Consider the following 25,000-nt stretch of genomic DNA (forward strand, 5'->3'; position numbering starts at 1 on the left):
TCACAAGTTAAGAGGCACCCCAGTAATGACCATACCACACTATTTCACGCAATTACTACACCATACGGGATGGTTACACGAAAATCACATTACCCCAACATAGCACTAGACACACGTTCGCATTGCGGACCTATTTTTTTAGTGTGTCTTTAATTTATATACCGTACATCAAATTATTATTTTGTACTCTTATTTATGTTAATTTTGTGTATTGATTAGATTACTTTATAGAGGGCCACAGGCTCATCAGTTGTATTTAAACTGTTGCATGCTACCCTCTTAAAATAAAGTCATTATTATTATTATTATTATTATTATTATGTTTAATGTAAAGTATAAGAAACATCTAAAAATAGCAAGATTCACTGCTATGGCAGCGCATTACCCATAGTGCATTTATAAACACTATTCTCAATGACCAAGTATAACAACCACAGTAAGGAACTGACACCAAAACCATGAAACAACATGGTAACCGAATAGTACTAAATAGTGCAAAATCCCTTTTTTCACCAATTGATTTGTGCTATTTTGCTCCATTTAATATTTTTTCTTACTTTTTGATGTCTGGCCTCTATTACCCTTTTTCGTAAAGTGTTTCTTTGCAATTAGTACAGTTTGACTTTTCATGCACAGTTCACTTGCACTAAATAAAGTATTGATATAGTGTTGTAGGTTGTAAATCAAAGAATATAGAACATAAATTTGAACACAGACAAGTAAGCGCATTTCTAATTAGGTCACATACTACATACATTTTGCCTACTTGACTAAGCCCCAATTTTTAGGTTCTTCTTAAAATCTAAGAACTTAAAATAATTAAGAATGTCTCCAAATAACCACTTGACTGCAACTCTAACTGCACTCATGGACTTGTTGTAAGCCGCCACCTGTGGGGTGAGAGCCACATTTCAAAATGGAGCCTGGAGGTGAAGTCTTAGAGGATAAGCAGGATCTCCAAAAACACACAATGAGGAGTTTTGAGTCTGCCAGCATTGCAGCGTCATGCTTTTTTCCTTCTACGACATCAGGAAAATAGTGTAATTTTAGTATAGTATATATAATATGGTGAGCTTAAATCATAAGAGAACTGCATACATAAAACCAGCTCATAGGAAACTACCTACAGGACTATACAAGTGACCAATAAGGCCATTAGGCAGAGCCAAAGATTGGAATTTCAGTGAGTGAACTCTTTTGTGGCCGTTATAGACCATGCGTTGTCAGATATTTGGTCTGCAAATGGGAATAACTGTTCCATCTACAAATCCAAAAGAGTTATTCAGCATTACTCATTGGCATCAGCATCAGTTGTGCTGGGCTTAGTATGTTGTTACTCCTGTGTCCATGGTTATTGTACATCCACTTTAAAACCGTGTTACTTATCATGCATAATTCAGGACCGGTCTCCCAAAAATAGGTTTGGTTTTACTAGGATTTATGAGTAGCTTATAAGTACAGCACCAGGCGGCAATAAGACAAAGGTCTTCGGTGACTTTTGTCAGGTAGGAGTTAACATCCCTAAATGAGAACGAAAGGTAAACCTTGGTATCATTGACATATGATTTGACACTTGAAAATTTGACAACGGAGGGTAAGTCATTCATGTAGAGACTGAACAGGAGCGGCCCTAAAATGGACCCTTGAGGTAAGCCATGTGTAACAAGTAGCTGCTCTGAGCGAGATGTGTCCTAGTCGTGTTGACTGCATATGGTCGGTAAGGTAGCTCTCAAACCACTTTGACCCATTACTCGACACACCCAGCCTTTGCAACTTAAGGAGGAGTGTCCAATGACATATGCTATCAAATGCCTTGCTTAGATCGATCAGAACCACAGCCGTTATTTCTTTATTGTCCATTGCTTTGAAAATATGACCAGTAACAAGCAGGCTCAGGGTTTCTGTAGAGTGGTATTTGCCATTCCCGCTCTGCTGGCAGGTGAGGTTGCCTTGTTGGATCAGAAAATCTTCAAATTTATTCAAACCAATCTTGTCAGTCACTTTGGAAAGTACGGGAAGTAACGAGATTGGATGATGACTTGACATGTTTTAACTTGTGAGTGTTTATGTAACTAGATGAATGACCTATTTGTGTTTGATCCTGTAGTTTCTATTGGCCCCAACTCTAAGCTTCTGAGTTTTGTAGTGGTTGCTTACGATTGGGCAGAAAATGTTGTTGCACTATAATTTATGAGAATTGAAAAATTGTTAGCACTGATCTGTGAGTGGTCTTCGTGCATTTAGACGTTTGTGTACCTTTATTCTTCTAGGTGTGTGGAGAACGCCCATCCAGTTGCTATGAAACTCAATCAACTTCTTGAGAAAGGAAAGTTCCCGGAAGATTGTCTATACTACAAATTTATTGACAACACTACATCTTTCGCTCTAGTTGATCCTAAATCCACTTCTGATTTCACATGGGATCAAGTATCTTGGAGGTAGTTGGGCACAAAATTTTGTGAGAGGGCCTGGTTTCTTCGGAACTGGGAGAGGGGGACTGAAAGAATTCAACACATTTTCTGATTTCAACCTTTGCGGTCCGTCAACAAATTCGTCAAAACACTTTCAAGCTGGTTATACTACCGCCAGTGGGGTGATCAAACCGCATCTATTGTCTTTGTATTCCTTTGCCTTTAATTGAGAGGCCGATTTGTCAGCGCTTGTTTCTACAGATAAGTTGAACATTATTCCATTGTCTCAAGCTATTGATGGAACTGCATTAAAACCTGGCCTAGAATATGATTCACTTCAGAAAATGGTGGTTGGGCTAACTGAATTGTTAGACCAAAACATTTTCAGCAGCAACTCTATTCCTGATCCAGAGCAAATGAAAAAAAGCTCTTAACAAGCGCCAAAGTGGTCGTAGGCACATCATTGGACAACGGCTCATCAATTCCAGTTGGTGTGTACTATCGTCCGAAATCAGTCACTGGTGAAGAAATGCTCAAATCTATACACGACACTGCTAAGACCCTGCAAACATGCCAAATGTGTTTGAAGATCCAGACTTCTGTCAGTCAAATTGTATCGAATGACCCACCCTCTTGCTTTAGCAGCTGTGATGAGTGTGTTAAGCTCAAATCTGTTTGCGCAGCCTGCAAACAAAATGGCCAGGTCTCACACATTCCTTCCTTAAGGGCTTGTGACCGGTGTTTAGAAAAAGAACTGAAGTGTAATAGGTTTCTTGCTGCAACGGTTATTACCGATTGCGAAGAGTGTAACAAGAAGGTGTTGTCAAACCTACACTCTTTGGCCCAAGATGGCACATTACCTCCTGAACGTTCGCTTCATGTCACCCGGCCAGATGTGGTTCATCTTGGCAAGAGTATGAAATGCTGCTGGGCCAACTGGTTCATTGATCTTGAGGGTGCGAAGAGTAGTCTAGTTCTAATTCGAACACTCCTTGATTCTGCTGGCCCTGATGTGTGTAAGAAGTTGTGAAAATTGCTGACCCTGGACTGTGTAAGGCATAAAGTTCGGATGGCTGTAGAACCGATCATGCGCCTTACTAGCACCTCGGTACTAGAATTACTGAGAGGAATAAGTTTGGTTGTGTACACAATAGTTACAGAAAAGTATCGCTTTTGGAAAACCAATCAGAGTGGGGTATGCAAAAGATCCACTGCAGTTGAAAGTGGGCCTCAAGGAAAAGTGCTCGTGTTAGACTATGACTTCGAATCTAGAGAGACTCGCCTCGTGGAATTACATTTGCATCAATCAGTTGATGTACAAATACGGAAAGAAACATTCAAAGATGCAAGGGACCTTTTGCTTTACTAACGGTATGGTTTTTGTTTCTGAGCTAGGATCTGGGGCAATTCGTGTTATTGACTTGGAAGGCAAAGTATGTTTAAAGCCGGAGGGCCTGAAATCGCGAGCAGAGCTACTTTCACGGCTGGGTCATTTTAGCTTGCCACAGGAGGGAACAGTGCCAATTCTTCAGAAGTGACTTGCGACACATTTACAAGCCTTAGCTGCACAAGTTAACAACCCAGAAATCGTCTAGCTTAACACGCCTTTAGTAAAACCAACATCAATTTGTGAGGCGAGTACGGACATCCTTTTGTGTGTGGATGATGAGCACCAAAGGATTATTCAATTGGAACTACAGTACCGCTCAGAAATAAGCGAACCACCAAACGTGTTTGCATTTGCCTTGAAAACAAATGCAAACGCAAAAGCGTTCACCAAAGTCATTAAGTTTCTGAAATATTTGCATCACAAAAGGTTCAATGATGCGTTTGAAAAGTAATGTCACAAAATGAAAGTCTCTTTGTCTGGCTATGCAAAGTTCGTGTTGCGGCCTATTAAAATCAAAGAGGTGTATGTTTTCGGATTTTTTCACATCCCACAGCCGTGTCATGTAAACTGAAATTACAAAATAACATTTAAGCGACCAAAAACGATTCAATGACAAGCGTAATGAAAATCCATAATATAACACGCCGGCAACCAGTAGTTTTTGAAGAATTTTCAGTGCTTGAAGACAATACAGCACTGCCTTCACCAGAAGACCAGTCAACCTTACCCATTAGACAAGAAGACCTTTTTGCAGTGAGAGCCAAAGCATCTTCGTCGAAAAATTTTGCAGTGCAGCTCATCCGCTGTCTTTTTAAACCCGAGGAGCTGCAAAACCGAAACATCAGAGGGGTGGGAGGGCAGCTGCTCCTTGATCCAGAGAGGCTGGATGTAATTAAAGATGCCGTTTTTAAGTATTACCCTGCTCCTGCTAGCGGAAGAGACTGTCAGTGGAGGGATTGTAAAGTGGCAATCGATACCTTTCTTCGTAGTGTCAAATATGCACGAACCCATTAATTTTAAGATATACAAGTAAGAACCCTCTTCGACAAGCAAGAAATTAATGATGTAAGAATGATCTCCAATAAAGGCTGTGTTAAAATGGACTTCATTGCAAAGGCTGTTTATGTAAATGTGCGCGGGGTGGAGGAGAAGAATAAATAATTCACTCGTTGTCACGCAACCTTTTTACCCCAAGTGCAGACGGCACGTATTATTTTTTTTGTTCACTTTTGTGATAAAAGCATGAAACTTTGTAATAATCTCTGGAAAGCAAAATTTGACAACGCAGGAATTCAACACCAAAGGTCACCACTTCACAAAAGGTCAACAAAAAATAACAAACAGAGATTTCCCCTCTGATCAAACAACGTGGTGAACTAGCCATCGAAGCTCACTGAAAAACACATACAAACAATTTTGGTCTGGACTGAATGTCGATCGTTGATCGATTGTTAGTTCAGAGTTTTATAACGTTTGAGAATCTGTTGCGTGATAGCTCGTCAACGATTTAAACTGATTCATGCATATGCAGCTGCATGTTATATCAAGATCATGATGCAGTTTCGCTTAACATGTTTTCTCATTGGAACATGCTATTAAAAAAAAACCAATGCTCTAAGATTATTTTATTGTGTTAGTTTTTGGTGCGGTAGAAGTATAATTTCGCTAGTGTAGCGAGCGCGATCAAGCGTTTTATCTGATACAAGAAATTAGGAGAGACAAATCAATAACGCGGATTTCTTCTAGCCGATTAAACAAGCGCATCTTTTCTCGTTCCTGAAGATTTCTTTTCCAACTATGCATTGATTGATAGTCAGTTGATCACGCTTTGTTCACTTTCCATCGCTAAAATTGCAGTCGCTTTGTTGCCTTAATTTACATACCAACAACAATGTAAAGGTGCCAAAATTGAATAACGAAGGACAAACGCGTTGAAAAAAAACTAGTTCGCAAATGCGTTTGGTTTTTTTTTTCAAACGCGTTGGCTCTTTGTTCCCAATGCGCTGTCAATGCATTTGATGGTTCGCTTAGCGGTGAAACCTGCACCTTTGCGCAAGTCCACGGAATATGCTGTTTGGAGAATACCATCTTTGTGTCGGATGTAGCTGCTGGAATGGTTAAAATAGTTTCACCTCTAACTGGCAGTGTCCTTCCTTCAAACCCTTGGAAAACTGTATGACAGTTTTGGAAATGGTGCTCAAAGTGTAGATGCAGTATCACTATCCCTTCAAGATGCTGTGAACAATGTTTCATCAGTGAATGAATATATTAAAGGCACAGTTGATATGGTTAAACAGCACTACAACATGAAAAAAGCAGCAGCAACATACTGGTCTCAAAGGAACTGTATCAAAGAAAACACAGGTCTTGTTGGAACTCCTCGAACAACGTATGGCACGACTGCAGAATAACTTGAAGAGCATAAATGAGGATTATCTTGGTGACATTGACCTCCGTACGTTACTGACCACTATAGTTGAAAACCTTCATGCAGTCTCCCACTTCAAAAATGAGATTTTCACAGCTTTACACTGTATGCTCAAGACTTTCGCACAATTGCAAAAGTGGAGCGCCAAATACTTTACACATGGCAAATTGTTTTATCCAGTTCCAACATCTAGTATGGAGTTGGCAGATGTTGAAGTGATGAAGCCTCCAACAGCTGCAAGGATAGATCCTCCAATTGAAGTAGCGAGGAAGGAGTTGGTGGTCAAATATCATCCTGTGAGGCAGAGAACAGCGCGGAGTGAAACCACAAAAGACAAAGCCGGAGCTCTCCCACCAGCAGTGTATTACACTCAACCTCCTCATTCCAAAGTAATGTTCCACGACGACTCAACTGTTGAAGGTCAAGAAGGAATGGAACAAATTATGCCGCAAGTCACAGATGATGATGGGGACTCACACATACCCAGCATCATGTTTGTGGACGATAGCACTGTTGAAAAAGTTGCTGCTGGTGAAGTGCCAGATCAAGAGGATGAATATGACACCGACTCACCAGGTCTGGTCACACCATTCGCGCTCATTTTCGCCTTGACTTGCAGAGTTTGCACGATCGGGTGTGCGCATATGCATTACCTTGTGAATGTCTCTGTGATCCGGAGTTAATTAAATGAAAACCCGAAAATAGCTCTACCTTGGGCCCGAGAAGGCAAAGGGAGTTCAGATTCAAAGGCTGGCTTGCTGCTGATACATGTGCAAAGAAACGAGAGGGTTGGCTAGTGAGGACGCAACAGCCTATTTCCCGGTAGGTTTAAGGAGCATGATGATGATTAATTAAACAAATTTTTGAAATGAAAGATTGCAAAAGTGTAATAACAACAGAGGAAAATTTCATTGTCGAGCACAATGTACCCTTTTGCTGAGAAATACTCTCCCATGATAGAAACATAAACAATGAACAAACGCAAAATTGTAATCAAAATGACACAGTCTGTAAATCAATTGTAGATATTATTCCATATCGAATGTCCACGTTTGTCTTGATTAGTATCTTTCGCTTTTTAAAGCCATTTCCGCTTACATTTACAAGTATCAAATTTAGTGTTACAGTGAATTTTTTAGTGTTAGATGTTAAACAGCCTGAAATTGAACTGTTTGATGTTATAGAAGGAAAAATTTTAGTGTTTAGTGTTTTCGAGGCACCCCCATCCAGACCCTCAACTAACTACACATCTTCCCTGACAGACAAATCATTGAGTTACACAAGCCTGCATGCTTCAGAAACATGTACAAGGGTACAACAGTAATAATCATCAATGCAACTGAGATCTACATTGAGAAACCAAGTAACCCACAAGTACAACAGCTTACCTTCTCAACTTCCAAGAACCCCAATACCGTCAAGGTATTGGTCGATAAGTGGCAGTGTTTTTTTAATTTCAGATCTCTATGGTGGCTGTAGTTCTGATAAGGAAATAACCAGTTAATCTGGTTTTATTGAATAATTACAGCGAGTAGATGAGGTCATTGCAGATTGGGGGTTCAATATTCAAGAAATGTTAGAGCCTCAAAAGGTGTCAAGGTGAATGTTCCTCCCTTCATGAATCAATCAGGACAGTTTACTGAACAGGAAATGCTAGCAACCCGAAGGATTCATGTTGAATGTGCATTTGAACGTATAAAGAAATACCATATTTTGGACTTTATTCCAACAACTCTGTTTAAGAGTGGCCTAATTGACATGATTTTCTTTGTGTGTGCAATGCTCACTAATTTTCTGCCACCTTTTGTAAAATAAATGTTTCCTTTGAGATAGTTTTTTTCTCTATTATATCTAGTGCCCTAGGTCTTGGCTTCAGGCCTCAAAGCCCTTGGCGAGGGATCTTATTAGAAGGGCAGTGCTCGAACTTAACGGTCATCCACTAGTCCAAAACGAGTAGTTTTTTTTGCCACTAGTCCTCCAGATGAGTAAAGTTACAGTTCTCCGATAATTAATTGCTTCCAAAAACGAACGTTTCGAAAACGACGAGCAAAAAATGCTAGGCATTCTCTTGGCAGGTAAAAGTCTGGGTTCTACTCCGAAATGAAATGTCGAATCGTGGGATGCAATATGGCGGCTTTTCATGTTTGCCCAACTTGATCGATCTTGATTGCATGCATATTTTCTTTCAAAATACAATTTGTCAGAATGTCCAAACGAAAACAAGTTCAAAGTTCACTAAATCCTTTCTTTGGAGGAAAGCAAGATCAGGAAATTAACACGACGCCTGCAACGCCTGCTGCAGCTCCGACCAAAAAAGCACAGAAGTTTCAGGAATCGTGGAAAGAAAGGTACAAATGGCTCCAGTTTGATGAAAAAGAAAACAAAATGGTTTGCGAGTTTTGCAAGGAATTTCCAAACGGAAAAAACATGCAATATTCCCTGAGGATCGGAACAAATAACTTTCAAACTGACAGCTTAAAGGCACACGAGGCCAGTGAAGGACACACTATGAGCTCAGCAGCTAAATGAGCAAGCAAGAGACCAAAGGAGGAAAGACCCTTGCCTGCTGCATTGAGCAGATTTGATGAAGAAACTTTAAAGAAAATGGAGTTTCTTTTTAACACAGCATATTATATAGCTTATTTAAAACTACCATTTTCTATATTCCCACAATTGTGCTCATTGCAAAAAAAGAATGGCTTAAGCCTCGGAAACACATATATGAATGATCACGCTTGTAAAGAGTTTTGTAAACACGTCTCTGATACCTTCAGGGCAGATGTCATAGATTCTTTAAGTACTGCTAAGTTTATATCTATAATCGCAGATGGAGCAACAGATGTGTCATGTTTGGAAGAAGAAATAGTGTATGTGAGATTTGTATCAGGTGGGGCTCCAAAAACGTGCTATGTTGAGCTGGCAGAGGTTGAAAATGCGAAGGCATCAGGAATTCTAAAGGCAATCAAGTCTGTTATGGATAAGATCGACCCACAGTGGATGCAGAAATTGATGAGCACAGGTACTGATAGTGCACCTGTGATGATGGGTAAGATTGGTGGTGTAGTATCATTAATAAAACAAGATGCACCTCAAGTTATTGGGATTCACTGTGTAGCATATAATTTAGAACTGGCATTCAGTGACACTCTGAAGTCAAATGAAACCATGATGAGCATCAAGGAGCTTTTAAATGGTTGTTGGAAACACTACAAGTACTCCCCAAAGGCTTTGAGAGAACAAAGAGAAATGGCAGAGGCAACAGAAATCAAAGTGGGAAAGCCAACTAAAGCCAGTGGAACTCGCTGGGTTCCCCATCTGCTGCGTGCTTTAGCTGTTCTGCTTCAAAAGAACTTTCCAGGCATTGTTTCTCACTTTGAGCACACAGCAGAAGCTAGAGATTCTTCAGCAGAAATGCAAGGACGGGGAAGAAACTTGGCAGAGAAGCTCAAGGCTTACAAATTCCAGCTTCACCTTCATTTATTGTGGGACATGGTAGAAGAAATATCAAAGATGTCACTTATTTTTCAGAAGGATGCTATCTCTATTTCACAGGTGAAAGCTGAAATTGAGCAAGCTAGTCAAGCCTTAAAGAACATGCGAAGACGACCTGGAAGACATAATTATTGCTGCCTTTCAAGAAGAAGTTGGGGATGGAACAATGTTCAAGGGGATCAGACTTACAAGGAACAACACAGATGACAGATTGTTTGAGCAAAGCAAAGCAGCAATCATCATTGCAGCTAAGCAATTTCTAGCCTTAAGATTTGAAGACTTCAGTTCCCCAGTAATAAAAGCTTGTGGTGTTATCAGTAATCATAAGTCTTGGCCAAAGGATAGAAATGATCTAGGTTTGTACGGAGAAGAAGAATTGGGTACTGTGGCTCAGCACTTTCAGGTAGTCCTCAGAAACAATGCTTTCGACTTGGAAGTAGCAAAGGATCAGTGGCTATCTCTTCAACTGCACTGTTATGACCACAGACCCATTACAAACTTAAGTCAGGCTGAGTTCTGGGTTACAGTGTTCACTCAGGTGCATCCGGATGAACTTGATCTCTCTCAAGTGTTGATGGTGGTTGAAATTTGCCTGGCAATGGCAGTGTCCTCATCTTGCTGTGAAAGGGGATTCTCTTGTATGGGGAGACTCAAATCGGAATATTGAAACTCACTTGATGTTGAAACTGTTGACATGCTCATGAACATCTGCCTCAATGGTCCAAGTCCTGAGGACCAAACATCTCAAAGAATGCGAAGGCCTTGCTTAAAGGATCCATGACCTAAGCCTAAGCCTAAGAAAGCAATGGAGATGATAAAACTGCTGCTGTTGCATGTGTGTTGCAGCTCTTACATGTACATGTAACCGGGATGAAATTATTGTGATAAACTTATATTGCTATGTACCACTAAAAAAATACTAAATAAATACTATATGGTTGCATTTAATTATTTGATCTGAGTTTGGCATATATTTACTTGTAGACACAAATTACCTACATGCGGGAAAAATGTAAAGAGTGACCAGTAGCTTTGCTCCTGGGACCAGTAAATTCTAAGCCCACTGGTCCTGTGGATGACCAGACCTAAAAGTTAATTTCGAGCACTGAAGGGGCTTTGTAGAGTTAAGAGGCTTACCTTAAATTTACAAGCACGGTTGCATTGCGTGTTTCATAAATACCTTTTTGCAATTAGCATATTTACTCGAAAACGTACCTTCCGAGATTAAATGAGCTCTGCCTTCAAATGTGCAAGAGTAAAATACACAATAAACGATTTGAACACATGGAGCAAGACTACATGCTACATTCCACTGTTTTCAATCACATAAGATCCTCTTTTTGTTAGCATGCAGTGAAACTGGTTGTTCTTTGGGTTGTGAAATGTCAGTGGTAGTAATTGTGATCGCCATTAAAACCTTTGATGGATGCTTGTCACATGATAGAATGTCGAAAAAAACACATTCTAAGTTAGCCCCCCTGATTTTATCGAGCATGTTTTGGTTTGCTTTCTCAGTGTCTCTGTATAAAGGCAGTCTAGGGTCATGAAGTAGCCCCTGCATTCTCTTTACCATAGATCATTTTACTGAAGTCGATTTCATACACAGATCTTGGTTCCAATTTTAATTTCCGAGGCTGGTTCCAAGTTTGAAGCCTTTAAGTACAGGTAGCAAAATCTCTCCTCTGCTTCAATCTTACAAACTCTTTAACGGCAAAGCATAAAGCAGATAAGTGTTAACAAGAGGCGAATGGTCCTTTCCCTGCTGGGCATGACCTACTGCAAGCATAGGTGATCTCACCAGCTTGCTCTCCAGAATTTATCATGGTAACATTGAGCTTGTACTTCAAATTCTTTTTCATCTCTGGCAGACACTCACATCTTATATAAATCACGTTTCCATTTTCACTAGTGAAAACTTCAAAAGTTTGTACATGACCATTGTTTGAATTGTCCAAAATTATTAATGCCTTACTATTTTACTTCTTATAGTCTTTATTGCCTTCATTGTCTCCTGATTTTCTCTTAATAAAGTAATTCATCATGGTCTCAATATTATTGTGAACCAGAACGGTATAAATTCGGCCCTCTGTATGAACACCAGTTTGCAGTCTGTTGGAAGAGTGTTTGGAGAACTTGTGCTCAATGAAGAAACATCAACATTATTTTATGTATCAGATGTTGGGTGTTTCCAACTCTCAGTGAAATTGTCTTCCCCTCCATTTTTTATGTAACTCACAACTCTAAAAAAAATAACGTTACATATGTTTTAGAGTGGAAAAAACTGTTATCCCTGGATGAAAATAGAGCAGGAAGAAGGATCGAACATAGCCTCACCTCTTGTGAAAAAAATGCAAAATCCGGAGAGGAACTCATATCTATTATTTTATCTCGAAATTTTCACACATGGTGCTTGTATTCTCTGGAAATGTTGACCCAAAATCCTCGCTTTCGCGCACTCTGTAACCAATACTGCTGTACTGTGGGCTCAACTGTAATAACAGCTATTTGAAACATGGTTGCATACTTCTACATAATTTTGTATACATGTAAGTAATTCACAATGAAATAGTGAATGATTTCATGTACACAACTTTCATTTCATTACAGTCAACCTTTTCAATAATGACTTCGTAGTGGCCTGCAAACGATTGCAAAAAAGTCAGCTTATACTACGTGTACGCATCAACTGAATATATTTTCAAAAAATTATAAAAAAATACAGTTTCCCTATTCCACATGGAATTAAATGCAGCATCATTTAGTTTAATTTCATAGCTTAGAACCTTAAAAATAATGGTATTTTGCAATGAAAGTTATAAGGTTCATTACAGAAAAGGCATGATATTCAAACCGGGGCATATTTGTAGTGAGGAACTATTACTAAGAAGGAAGGCATTTTAAAAAAAGTAACACCATATTCTTCGAAAGTGCCAGGCATGCAACTTACAAAGGCCATTATTCTCCAAGGTACTGTATCATGATACCAGTTTCAACATTGTCACTTTTCTCACTCACAAAGTCTTTGTTTAATGGTTGATACATGTAAGCTATGACCAAAAGTGCTGTGCAAATAATTATTGGACATCAGTTTGCATAACATAGATTTTGAAGTTCTTTGCCCTCTGAACATAATAAGATGTATTAGCCTATCAGACTTCAGTAGGTCAAGGACTGAAATAACAACTTCGTTCTTGCACTGAATTCATTAACAGTGGTCTTGCACTGAAAGAGACAAGGATGCTGCCTTCCCAATGGGTACCCCTGTGTCTACAGTAGCAATGTGAATCTTTCCACATCCCACTTCCCCCTTCTGGTAAATTAAACATGCCGACAATTCACCAAGCAAAGTGAAAAAAGAGGCTTAGCCAGTACAGTACTAGTAGGCCATTCCTCGATACAAATCGTGTTACATTGAAGACCCAAAGAATGGGCGCATAACGTAAGACCATTTTATAATACGGATATGGCGGCCATTTTGAAATCCATTGTTTCAAATAACTATTATGGATTCCAAGGGGGCAAATGCACACTTATTTGCCCCCTTAGATTCCCACAATAGCAATTGGAAAACAATGGATTTCAAAATGGCCGCCGTATCCGTAGAAACTAAAATGGTCTGTGTATTTTAAAGTCATGGCGATTAACAGGGTGACATTAATATTGTTTCGTTTGCGAATTTTGCTTCGATAACCGAAAATAGAACCACAGTACCGAAAACTAGGCATCACTTTAAACACACTTGGCGACTGCTGCAAAGAATTGTACGCTGCAAAGGTGTCCACTTCGATAAATTAACATTCTTCAGAACAGTGGTCAAACTTGGTGCGGACTCACTCTAACGATTAATATCTACGTATGACATATTTGTGTATCACATAACGTTACAAAATAATCTCAAGCTTTACTCACCTTTGATGAAATTGAAAACAGGCTGTCCTAAAAACGGGGAATTGACCATTCTTGTTCCCAGAGCTGCGAGAGCTGCAATCCCTGCGATCCCTTTGGCCATGGAGCTAATCAAAAGGATCTGGGAACAACAATTAAACAAAACCAACACTTAAGGACGTTCGTGCGAAAATTTTTCAACATTGATTGTTTTCTGAAATTTTTACCACTGTAAGATGATGAGTTAGTTATGTCAGAAATGTAAAATAAAAAGGGGGGTCACCGACTTCGTTTTGGAGAGAACATGCCCGGAAAAACACCCAAAATGTGACAAAATCGGGCTTCGTTAGCGAATAAGGCCAGTGTCTGTAAACCCAAATATATTGCAATTAAATCTTTGAAGTGAAATCTTCTCTGCCAAATATTGTTTAAGTGGACTTATTAAGTGAATTTAGTCAACTGGTGAGGTTCCTTAAAGATCAAGTTCGCATTTAGCGACCACAGTTTCACGCAAGATGGCAGGATTCGATGTCCCGTGAGCAGAAATCTTGAAATTTTTTTAACTTCCCACATTGATTTTTTGTTCATTTTTGGACAACGTGGAGGTAATTGTAAATAAAATCCGTTTCTGAAAAGAAAAATAGGGGGTCACCGAACGTCCAAGACCGTTAAATCAAGGCAAAGCTATAGCAATGGCCTTTTGCCCTATCATTTATTTTTAGTACTTAGCTCGTGTATGACGTGGCGTGTGCATTTGCAGTAAGGATGCGCACAAACAATTGGCGCGAACGTCCTTAACCAACACATAGACCACTTTCATAAATGGCAACCGATTTTATATTCTATTGTATTTATGTTAACACATTCTTTTGAATTTTGCGCATTGCAGCGAGGCTAGAAAGGCTTATCAGCATTAAAACAAAAGAATATTTTATCGGGCCGCCATTATGGAAAAGTCTATAGTGAAAGAGAGCTGCGCAAAGTCATTTCTGAACGGCACAAACACGCGCCAGCTCACGCTAAAATCACTGTACACGTCACTGTACACATGAACTGTTAGAAATTTATTTATTTCTTTATTTATTCTATATTTCAAGATTTATTTATTTATTTATTTATTACATTCATTCTTTACTAAACTAATCTTATCAGCACGATATGGACCAGGGCCCAGTTGCTCAAAAGCAGATTAACATTTAATTAACTAACTGAATTAAGAATAAAATACAAACAGGGAAGATACAATTTTTTTAAAAGTGTATTTTATATTAACTTGACGTTTGGTATGCTTGTCTACATTTTCATACACTCGAGAATTAAAAGTAACCGTTACATTTTCAAAGTTTTCTCATATGCGAATGAACAAGATCTGGGTACTATATTGAACAAACAAGAAATCATTGACAGTGGTTGATTGCTAATAATATGATATATAGATTTAGCTAAGCCTAAGAGCGGAGTTCCCGTTTTTAGCCCCAGAAACCAGTATAGTGTATATGAAAATAATTATGCTTCTGCATTAAGTACAAAATTAATCATCATTAGTGTACTGTATACAGTTTACAGTGATCAAACACCTCTGAGGTGACAGCAGTGATAAACAAACAAGCCTTGCAAACAATACGCATCAATTTTTTAAATCAACAACTAACACAGAAGTCCCAAGCTCAGTGTGAGGGAAAGCCAACATTAAATATAGGGATTTGTATGGGAATCCCGATAAAAGACCATAGAAGAAAATTTTACGAAAAAATTATCAATTAAAAAGCCTAGCCTTATTGCCATTGTGGGTCGCTTCCTCCCTGTGTGTTTTTTTTTTTTCTTTTTCAGATTCGACGCGAATTGAGCCATTATCAGTTCCTCGGTCGTCAACGGTCAGAATAAAATACCAAGACTACACACCCCTGAGTAGCTTACCAAATTGAGTTTAATCTTCCTTGGTTATACTGTTGTCACGGATACAATTCTACCGTAGAATTCAAGGGCAAAGGTTTTTCTTTCATTTCGATCCACTGGCCGCGCCATTGAAGCCCTCCCAGTAACGTCAGGCGGATGTTAAGGTCCCAAACGAAACGATAAAACGATGGGAAAGAACCTCGAAGATTTTGAACACGGAACGGCGACCTTTGAGTTCGGTTTGGTCAGGGGCACCCAACGTCAATTTTCGGAAACTATCTGTTCGGAAAACGATTTGAGATCTAGAATTTTCGGAACATTTGTTGTAAAATTTTTTTGCTTGCCTGCCTGTCCTAGGATTTTCGAACATCTGAAAAATGGTATAATTGCTCATTTTTAACGGATTTTTACCCTGAAAAGGTCACCTAGAATTTTCGGGAGCCTTTTTTCTGGCTGAAATTTTCGAAAAGGTTAATTTTGATCCCTAGAATTTGTCAGACAAACAAAGACTCGTTACGAAGCCAGAAACAAAGACTCTGGAAAAAAACCGCACAGTAAGGAAGCGACCCACAATGGCAATAAGGTTTGGCTTTTTAATTAAGTTTTCGTGACATTATCTTGTAAGTTCTTTTATCGGGATTCCCATACAAATCCTTATATTTTGGTTGGCGTTCCCTCATAATGAGCTTGGGTGGAGCCTGTGCAGCTAAAACGGAAATTACCTGCACAATCCTTCACAATATTTTCAGTTTTGTATGATAACAAATTCACCCTCTCTCTTCAGTTTAACACAACAGCAAAAATTACTAATTTAAAAGTCAAGCTAAAGTGTAGTAATTCGCTTACTCAGCTGCAATTACACAGTCACGACTGAACATCCATTTGACATAAAAAGCCCTCAAATCGAAACAGTCTCCACAGAAAGGATGGATTCAGTTCTAAAATAAGCAACCATAGCCGGCCACAAAACCGCATTACAAACTAGACAAACAATTGTTACAACTCAATCTCTGTTGGAGATTTTACCGAAAATCGCAGGTTCGAGCTTATCAAACCTTCTTTGTAAGTCCTATCTGGCCGAAAAGAACCTAAACTGTCCCAAACATTGCTTACAAGTGCATTCGTTGGAGATAAATGTACTGCAATCCAATATAAATTTTTACGGCGCCGAGAGTTCGGATATAATAGGGCCGTTTAGAAGCCGCGGCTTACTCTGGCCGCGGCGTACATAACACACAAAAGGAACTATTTATACGAGTATAAACTCCCAGGCCAGGATAATCCGCGGCTTGAGAGAGCCGTGAAGGTAGATTTTGTACCATTTATACGGGGTGTTCGCGTCTTATGTACGCCGCGGCTTATTTTCTCTCGTATAAACGGCCGTAATATGTCTGACGAAATAGACAATGATGACAAGAAAACTCGCCAATGACGTCTGCTGTATGCTTGAATGGCAACGTGGTGTGTGATTGTTGAAATATGCCAGAATCTCTGTCAAAACAGAATTGCAAACGTTTTCAGGCCATCTTCGTTTTTTTAGGGAGGTTTACAAAATATTTGAGGCAGCGATGCATGTATTAAGCAGCATTCAGAAAGAAAACATGAACTGAAAGCTAACCGTTGTAAATAAGTGTTTTGTCTCCAGCTCTATTTCTCTCAGCTTTACGGTGTTTTGCATTAAAATGCGTTCTCTTCCTCTCCTTCCAATGGCGTTTAATGAAATGGCGAACCTTTTTTTGAGTAACAAAGAAAAATGGCCTAAGTAGGGAAACGTAAGTGAGGTGGTGGAAAGGGAACCCAGGGAACACCGATTGCTTTGGGTCGTACCTTTATTGAATTTTTGAGCTTTTCTCGTGCTCTGATGGGTCTACTAAATCTCGGTTATCAGCTGATATACCTTAGATTGACCTTATATGGCAATTGATAGCGCTAAGCGTTGCTAAGCTAAAATTGCTTTTGCCGGAAAACGAAATTTCTCTCTAAATAAAGCAAAATAAAAAACTTTTTTTGTGTGGAAAGTTCGGATCAATTCAGACGTTTAGAAATACGCGAAAAGGTAAGAAATGTTTTAGTGATGAGTTTGGTGCAGTCTAAACATCAGGTGTTACACAACATAACATCTTCATCAAGTTTTTCCGATTCCGCTTGGATTTTCTCACTTTTTTCGCTGGTATTTCGTTCTTCCAAACTTTTGAAGTTTTCGCGCTTGTTGGATATGAGACTGGTTATAGCCAACTGGGCGCTACGCGCCTTGTTGGCTATTTACCATCTCATATCCAACACACGCTCATGGAATAATTGTTAAACCGCACATGATAAAAAAGTAAACACACAGAAAATTTCACTCCTTGGGGCATCCATCAGCTCCGAACACAGTCCGCTGCGTTGTGATCTGTTGTTTTGTTTGTGTTACTATTGTGCCACCAGTATTGCTAGGTTAAATCTTACATTCGTCAAAAAGTAGCTGAGTGGCGCAGTGGGAGCGTGCTGGGCCCATAACCCAGAGGTCCGAGGATCAAAACCTCGCTCTGCTAGTTTTTAATTGAATTAACTCTATCCTTGGCGAATCGCAATCGGAACAATAGACCAATTTCGATAAATTAAAATTCAGTCCAAAACAAACGGCATCATCTCGAGGCTCTGGGGAATAAACTCATACAATTCCTTTCATTTATTCCCCAGAGCGTCTAGATTATGTCTTTTGTTCCGGACTGAATTTTGATATATCGAAACTGGTCCATTTAAGAAGCTATCACGTAGCATGAAAGTGATCTGTAGGTTTCTCCTTGTCCAACTGTAATTTATTAACACAATAGGTTACATTCTGACTACACTACAACGAGCTTCGAGTGAAAGTTTATTTAGGATGTGTCAGTCAGCCGTAAAAATGCAAGACAATCCTACTATACAATAAGTATCCTACTATACAATAAATAAATTTTATTGTATATTATTTTTCTGCTAGATGACAATTGTATTGTAAATTTCTATTTTCTTATTTAGACTTAGTAGTAGTAGGTCCACATCAGCTGTAAAGTTGCTTACTTAAACCTACTTATCAAATAAATGTATGTATGTATGTATGTATGTATGTATGCAAGACAACTCTACTACAATAACTAAACTGAAATATAATCTCATAGAGGTTGTGCTACGCCAGATACGAAAATCCACTGAAAAACCACCCCAGGCTTTAGACGTGGACAAAAAACATGTGGAAACGTATTCCTCATCTAATGCAGCAGCACAAAAGCCCGAGGAAAGGGTGAAAATAGTTAAAACAGCACATAACAAAAAAGTAAACAGACAGGCAGACCAACTGACCTAGAATGACCTAAGTCTCCCGCCGAAACTGTGAAATACCCTTAACTAGTTCTGTGACACCCCGCGAGCCTGTCCATCCTGCCGTCAGAATATAAATTTCTGACTAATTCATTCCGTCTTTCAATGGTCAGAAATTACATTTTATCACTGAAAGTGCGATGTACAGACAGCATGCATGCTGTTCTTGGTTGTTGCCACACTTGTTACATACCATTAACGGATAAACCGCATTTCTTCGGCGAAATGCTACTTTCGCTTGTGCTGATTTGGTAGTCGTGGCCGAGTGGTTAAGGCGATGGACTAGAAATCCATTGAGGTCTCCCCGCGTAGGTTCGAATCCTACCGACTACGACAACGGTTTCATTTTGCATGAAATCTCCTTGCTCAAACCTGGCCTGAGACAAGGCAGGGGGAGTCAAATTATGTTCTGCAAGGTGCTCATGTCACACTGCTTGGTGTCGTGTCGATCTGTGCAAGCAGGCCTTGATCTCATTTTTTCACGACTTCGCACTTCAGATTTAGGTAACTGGCTTACATTATAGTGTGTCCTCTTGTGCGCGTGTCTGTGACTTCTTTGCTTCTGTAAACGTGTCAAGCGCTTGTGACCGGTGCAGCAGAGTGGCGCAGTGGAAGCGTGCTAGGCCCATAACCCAGATGTCCGAGGATCAAAACCTCGCTCTGCTAAGTGCCTCACTACAATTTTAAATTGAGCTCATCATTTCCATAGATATAAACCAAACTGGGGATCGATGACTAGAAACGCCCCACGAGGTAGTCGTGGCCGAGTGGTTAAGGCGATGGACTCGAAATCCATTGGGATTTTCCCGCGCAGGTTCGAATCCTGCCGACTACGTGGCCTCTCATAAGCCCAGGTTGGAATTGAGATGAGAATCGTTTTGAGAAGCATCCATATCCTTTACTGCTCAAATTAAGAGGAAGAAGTACTATGTAAGACAGCTGTCAAATCTATCCCCTACCATCAGGACGTCGCAACACGGCTTTTGTTAGGGTCTTGCAGTGAGATTTCCTGGCTCTAAACAGTTGCCTGACCCTTTTCCTTGTGTTAACGGACAGGTTTCTTTTAGGGGCTCTTGATGTAGGCCGCCCTACAACCGTTTCCTACCTTCCTTACAAGTACGGTAGTCTTGGCCGAGAGGTTAAGGCGATGGAGGAGCTACGAGTAGTCAAGGGGTTGTCATTTAGCTCCGTGGTTATTTCTGAGCGCTTTGGAAGTTTGCTACTCTCTGGTTACTTGCTAGTTTATACATTGCTTCTGCGAACGTTTTGATTGTTTATTGGCGTCCAAAGGAGTTTGCTGTTGTTCTTGCAGTTCTGTTGGCCGTAATGGCGGACCGTAAAGGTCGAAGCGTCGTGTTTAAGATTCCATATCATTCGAGTTTAAGGCAGCTTAAACTAGCCATCGAGAATGGAATTAAGTCAAGAATCGTTGTGTTTCAAGATCTGGGTGCCGGAGAATTTCTTGTTGAAGTAGAAGATGCTGAGGATGTGAAAACTTTATTCGAGGAGGGTTTTGATGTCGAAGAGAGTCACATTTCTTGTCATCCACCGCACGGTAAATTTACAAATGTTAGCATTATGAATTTGCGATCCTACATTCTCGATGAAGATGTTAAAGAGGCCTTAAAGGAGTACGGTGATATTAAAAGTGAAGTCATACGTTTAAAATATAAAAAGGATCACGATCTAGCGGGTTTAGAAAATGGTAATCGTTTGATAAAGATGTTGTTAACGAAGCCTTCTATTCCTTATTCACTTCGAATCGGTGGTGAATGGTGTAGAGTGATACATGACAACCAACAGCCCATTTGTAGTCAGTGCCATCAAGTTGGTCATACGAGAAAACGATGTCCCGAAGTTAAATGCGTAATTTGTAAAGAATACGGACATATGTCATATATCTGTGAAAAGCGCGAATCGGTAATCGAAGTGAACTCGGATAATGTTAAAAGTGGAGATGATTCTACGAGTGTTGAAATATCAGGAAAAGAAAAATCAAGTAGTAAAGGGATTTCTGTGGATTCGGAGAAAATAGCTGTGGCTGGAAACGATGTTGAAGATATGGATTCTGAAGAAAACGTTCAAGGTTGTAAAAGGCAGCACTCGGACTCTGAATCCGGCTTTGTTACGGTGCGCCGTAGGCAAAGAATAAACCCTGTGCCAAATGTAAGCTGTGCAAAACCTCGAACGGAGAAACTCATCGGTAAAAAAGTAGTAGATAATGGAAAAACATTATCTGATTCGTCGTAATGGCTCGTTTGTTATCTATCGCCCTTCTCTGGTTAGCCGTAATGACCATTTTGGCAAGTATTAATGCCCGGGGCTTACGCTCTCCTGATCGACGAAAATTAGCTTTCCAATATTTTATTCGGAAAAGGTTTGATATTATTTGTTTACAGGAGACGTATTGGTCTGAAGATCTTGAAATTCAAATCAAGCGAGAGTGGGATGGTGACAGTTTTTTCGCCCATGGGACGGAAAATTCGCGAGGTGTTGGCATTTTAATCCATTTGCGCCTTGAGCACTCAACAAGGCATGTAAAAGGTGATAATGAGGGTCGCATTGTGAATATTTTGTTAGATATTGATGATCACACTTTGAACATAGTCAATGTTTACGCGCCCAATACAGATACTGAGCGACGAGCTTTTTTTACGGTCTTGGATCGATTTCTTTCAAGTGAATTTGACAACATTGTAGGTGGTGACTTCAACTGCATCATGGAAGCAAAACTTGATAAACTTGGGGGGAATCCAAACCCGAGAAATTCTGCAGTCGCTTCTCTGAACACTATAAATATGCGTTATGGCTTGTGTGATATATGGAGGTTTCGCCATAGAAATGAACGGAATTTTACCTGGACTGGGAAGAGTGCTTTGGATAATTCCGTTATACGGACGCGTATTGACTTCTTTTTGACGAGTAAAACAGTGGATCAATTTGTTACTTCTGTAGATATTACACCCTATGCTCATTCTGACCACGATTGTATTTGCTTGACTTTTGATTTTGACCAGATAAAGCGTGGCCCGGGCTATTGGCACTTTAACAATGATCTTTTAAAAGATCCTCTGTTCCAAGCTGATGTGGAACGTTTTTGGGGTTGCTGGCAGAGCAAGTTGGATGATTTTGATGATCCGCTCAAATGGTGGGACAGGGCAAAACAGGAGTTTAAAGTTATTGCAATAAGGCGCGCGAAGATCCGTCGTAAGTTGCAGGGGCATGAACGTTTTAAGCTGGAACGCGAACTGGATCGTTTGCAAGAACAGGCTGTAAATGGCACAACTCGTGACATAGAACGCTACCTCTCAGCAAAAGAAAAGCTTAGGCAGTTGGAGTTGGTGGATCTTGAGGCCATTAAGGTTCGAACAAAGGCTCGTTTCATCGAAGAGGGAGAGAGAAGTACACGTTACTTCTTTTCGCTGGAGAAAAGCCGTAGAGCAGACCAGACCATTCGAGTTCTTACAAAGGAGAGCTTGGATACTGTATCTGATACAAAGGGATTACTGTCAGAGTCTTATGCGTTTTATAAAAAGCTCTATTCCGTGGAAGAGAGTGATGAAGAGGCTCAGGAGGTGTTTCTGAACGATGCATTGCCAAGATTGCCTGATGATGCGTGCGAATTGTGTGAGGGAGAGCTTTCTGAGGAAGAGCTTCGAATAGCTGCTCTTTCGATGGAAAACGATAAATCGCCTGGAATAGATGGTTTGACGTCAAACTTTTACAAGCATTTTTGGCCTCTGTTTGGCAACAGTCTGACACGTGTCTTCTATTACGCCTTTCTGGCCGGGCGCCTTTCGGTCTCTCAACGACGTGGGATAATTACGTTATTGTTTAAAAAGGGAGATCGAACACTGCTTAAGAACTGGAGGCCAATTACACTACTGACGTCGGATTAAAAGATTTTAACCAAGGCGCTTGCTAATAGGCTTCATAAAGTACTTCCCCTTATTGTCCATTCGGATCAGACTGCCTCCATTAAAGGTCGCACAATAAATGACAACACGCGCCTTTTGCATGATGTTATCACGTATGCTAACGAAGAGAATGTCCCGCTCGCCTTGATCTCCGTGGATCAGCTGAAAGCTTTTGACCGCGTTGCGCACGGCTTCCTGTTTAAGACGCTCGAGCGTTTTGGTTTCGGACCCAGTTTCTTGAGATGGATCCAAGTCATATATAACTCAGTCTCTAGCTCTGTTAAAACTAATGGTTGGTTCACAGCTTTTATTGGCTTGGAGAGAGGACTAAGGCAAGGATGTCCCTTGTCCATGCCCTTGTATGTCTTGTCGGCTGAAACATTGGCGGTGAACATCAGGAAAAACCCTAGAATACATGGGATCATCCCTCCCAACTCCAATACGGAGCTTAAACTTTCCCAGTTTGCTGATGATACCACTTTACTTGTAACAGATGATGACTCCATCATAGAAAGTTTTTCCGTTTTTGACTGCTATGAGCGTGCCTCTGGGGCCAAAATTAACAAGGGCAAGTGTAAGGGATTATGGTGTGGAGCTTTTTCACAGCGTACAGAGCAGCTACACGATTTCGACTGGTACAATGACTTCATCCCGGAAAAGATCCTGGGCCAGTATTTTGGCAACGTGGACTGTTCTCAGATAAACTGGGAAACGAAGATTCAGAAAATTAATAATGTGATCGGAGTGTGGCGGCACAGAGATCTAAGCCTCAAGGGAAGAGCCCTTTTAATTAATAAAGTTAACTGAATAGAGTGTAATGTGAAGTGCTGATTTCAATCCCATATGAACCATGTGAGCGTTAGCCCTACAGATGGAAATGGGCCCACACAAGGACAGAGTGGACAGCCCACCCTGGTCAGAGTTTTTCTCTGTCCTTGTGTGGGCCCATTTCCATCTGTAGGGCTAACGCTCACATGATTCATATGGGATTGAAATCAGCACTTCACATTACACTCTATTCAGTTAACTCTGTTTAAAATATAAGTGCTACACGGCCGGCGTTAGCATAAAACGTAACCTTTCCTTGTACTTGTACATGTTCATTGCCGTGACTTTAACATCTTCACTTCCCACGGCCTGCTCCCGTCTGACCTTGTAGCTCAGTCGGTAGAGCGGCGGAGATCTAACCCGAAGGTCGTGGGTTTAATTCCCACCCTGGTCAGAGTTTTTCTCTGTCCTTGTGTGGGCCCATTTCCATCTGTAGGGATAACGCTCACATGGTTCATATGGGATTGAAATCAGCACTTCACATTACACTCTATTCAGTTAACTCTGTTTAAAATATAAGTGCTACACGGCCAACGTTTGCATAAAACGTAACCTTTCCTTTTAATTAATAGTCTCCTTACTTCTACATTGTGGTATAATGTTATATCCCTCTCTGTACCATCTTGGGCCTGTGCGCAGATTGAACAAGCCATCTATGGTTTCTTCTGGAACAACAAACATCCGCTTGTCAATAGGGACATTCTCGCTCAACCTCTCAGCGAGGGCGGTTTTAACATCCCTCGCCTGGAAACTAAAATTCAAGCATTCCGAATGAACACTTTGAAGCGGCTGCTCACAACAGAAGATGCTCACTGGAAGAATTTCACAGCTCATTTTCTCCGTGTAGCCAATATGAAGCTCGGTAAAATGACCTTAGCCCTGAATTATTCTTTGCAGAACATCAACAGAGACATTCCATTCTTTCATCAGGAGCTGCTCAGAGCCTGGTACAAGCATAGCCAGTATCGTACACGTTCCCAGACCCCAGTATCTGTCTCGGACATCCTAAAAGAACCTCTATTTCTGAATGGCTTGATTACTTCCAGGAATAGGACTATGATATATGGAGATTGGATCAAAGCCGGAATTATCCAGATCAAAGATATTTGTTACGAAATTGTTCCTGGTTTCTTGCGAGCCTCGGCCATCCACGAGCTGATATCAGACCATCACTCCGGATACCGTCCATTATCCACAACGGCACGTGAGCTAAATGATCTTCTCGACGCATTACCAAAAGAATGGTGCCACCAGATCAGCACGAGCGAAACACGGAATCAACCCACCTTACAACCCGTTTTTAGTATTGTTAACCCGAACCCAGGCCATCCTCCCACGGATATTGTTACATGTAAGACGCGTGATTTTTATCATCAGCTACACCAACCACTGAAACCTGTTGTACCATCTA

General features: G+C 40.4%; 2 protein-coding genes and 3 non-coding genes across 5 annotated transcripts in view; 4 read left to right on the plus strand and 1 right to left on the minus strand.

The window, feature by feature from the left end:
• LOC138051965 (uncharacterized) overlaps positions 1–13,702 on the minus strand; it is a 41,852-nt gene extending 28,150 nt beyond the window's left edge. The window contains exon 1 of the mRNA XM_068898303.1: positions 13,631–13,702. The gene's annotated coding sequence lies outside the window, so the exon portion shown is untranslated. The remainder of the gene's footprint in view (positions 1–13,630) is intronic.
• On the plus strand, positions 8,951–9,928 carry LOC138053739 (zinc finger protein 862-like). Its single transcript, XM_068900308.1, has one exon. The coding sequence runs from the start codon at positions 8,951–8,953 to the stop codon at positions 9,926–9,928; it is 978 nt and encodes a 325-aa protein (XP_068756409.1).
• Positions 13,703–17,964: 4,262 nt separating the features above from the next.
• On the plus strand, positions 17,965–18,036 carry Trnam-cau (transfer RNA methionine (anticodon CAU)). The gene has a single exon. It is a non-coding gene; the product is annotated as a tRNA-Met (tRNA).
• Positions 18,037–19,095: 1,059 nt separating this feature from the next.
• Trnas-aga (transfer RNA serine (anticodon AGA)) lies at positions 19,096–19,177 on the plus strand. The gene has a single exon. It is a non-coding gene; the product is annotated as a tRNA-Ser (tRNA).
• A 420-nt stretch (positions 19,178–19,597) lies between these two features.
• Trnas-cga (transfer RNA serine (anticodon CGA)) lies at positions 19,598–19,679 on the plus strand. The gene has a single exon. It is a non-coding gene; the product is annotated as a tRNA-Ser (tRNA).
• The last annotated feature ends 5,321 nt before the right edge of the window (positions 19,680–25,000 follow it).

The sequence above is a fragment of the Montipora capricornis genome, chromosome 6, assembly GCF_036669925.1.
Source record: "Montipora capricornis isolate CH-2021 chromosome 6, ASM3666992v2, whole genome shotgun sequence".
NCBI lineage: Eukaryota > Metazoa > Cnidaria > Anthozoa > Scleractinia > Acroporidae > Montipora > Montipora capricornis.

Bases quoted from the DNA above. Each gene is read 5' to 3' on its own strand.
- LOC138053739 (XM_068900308.1), top strand. From the start codon at position 8,951: ATGAATGATCACGCTTGTAAAGAGTTTTGTAAACACGTCTCTGATACC.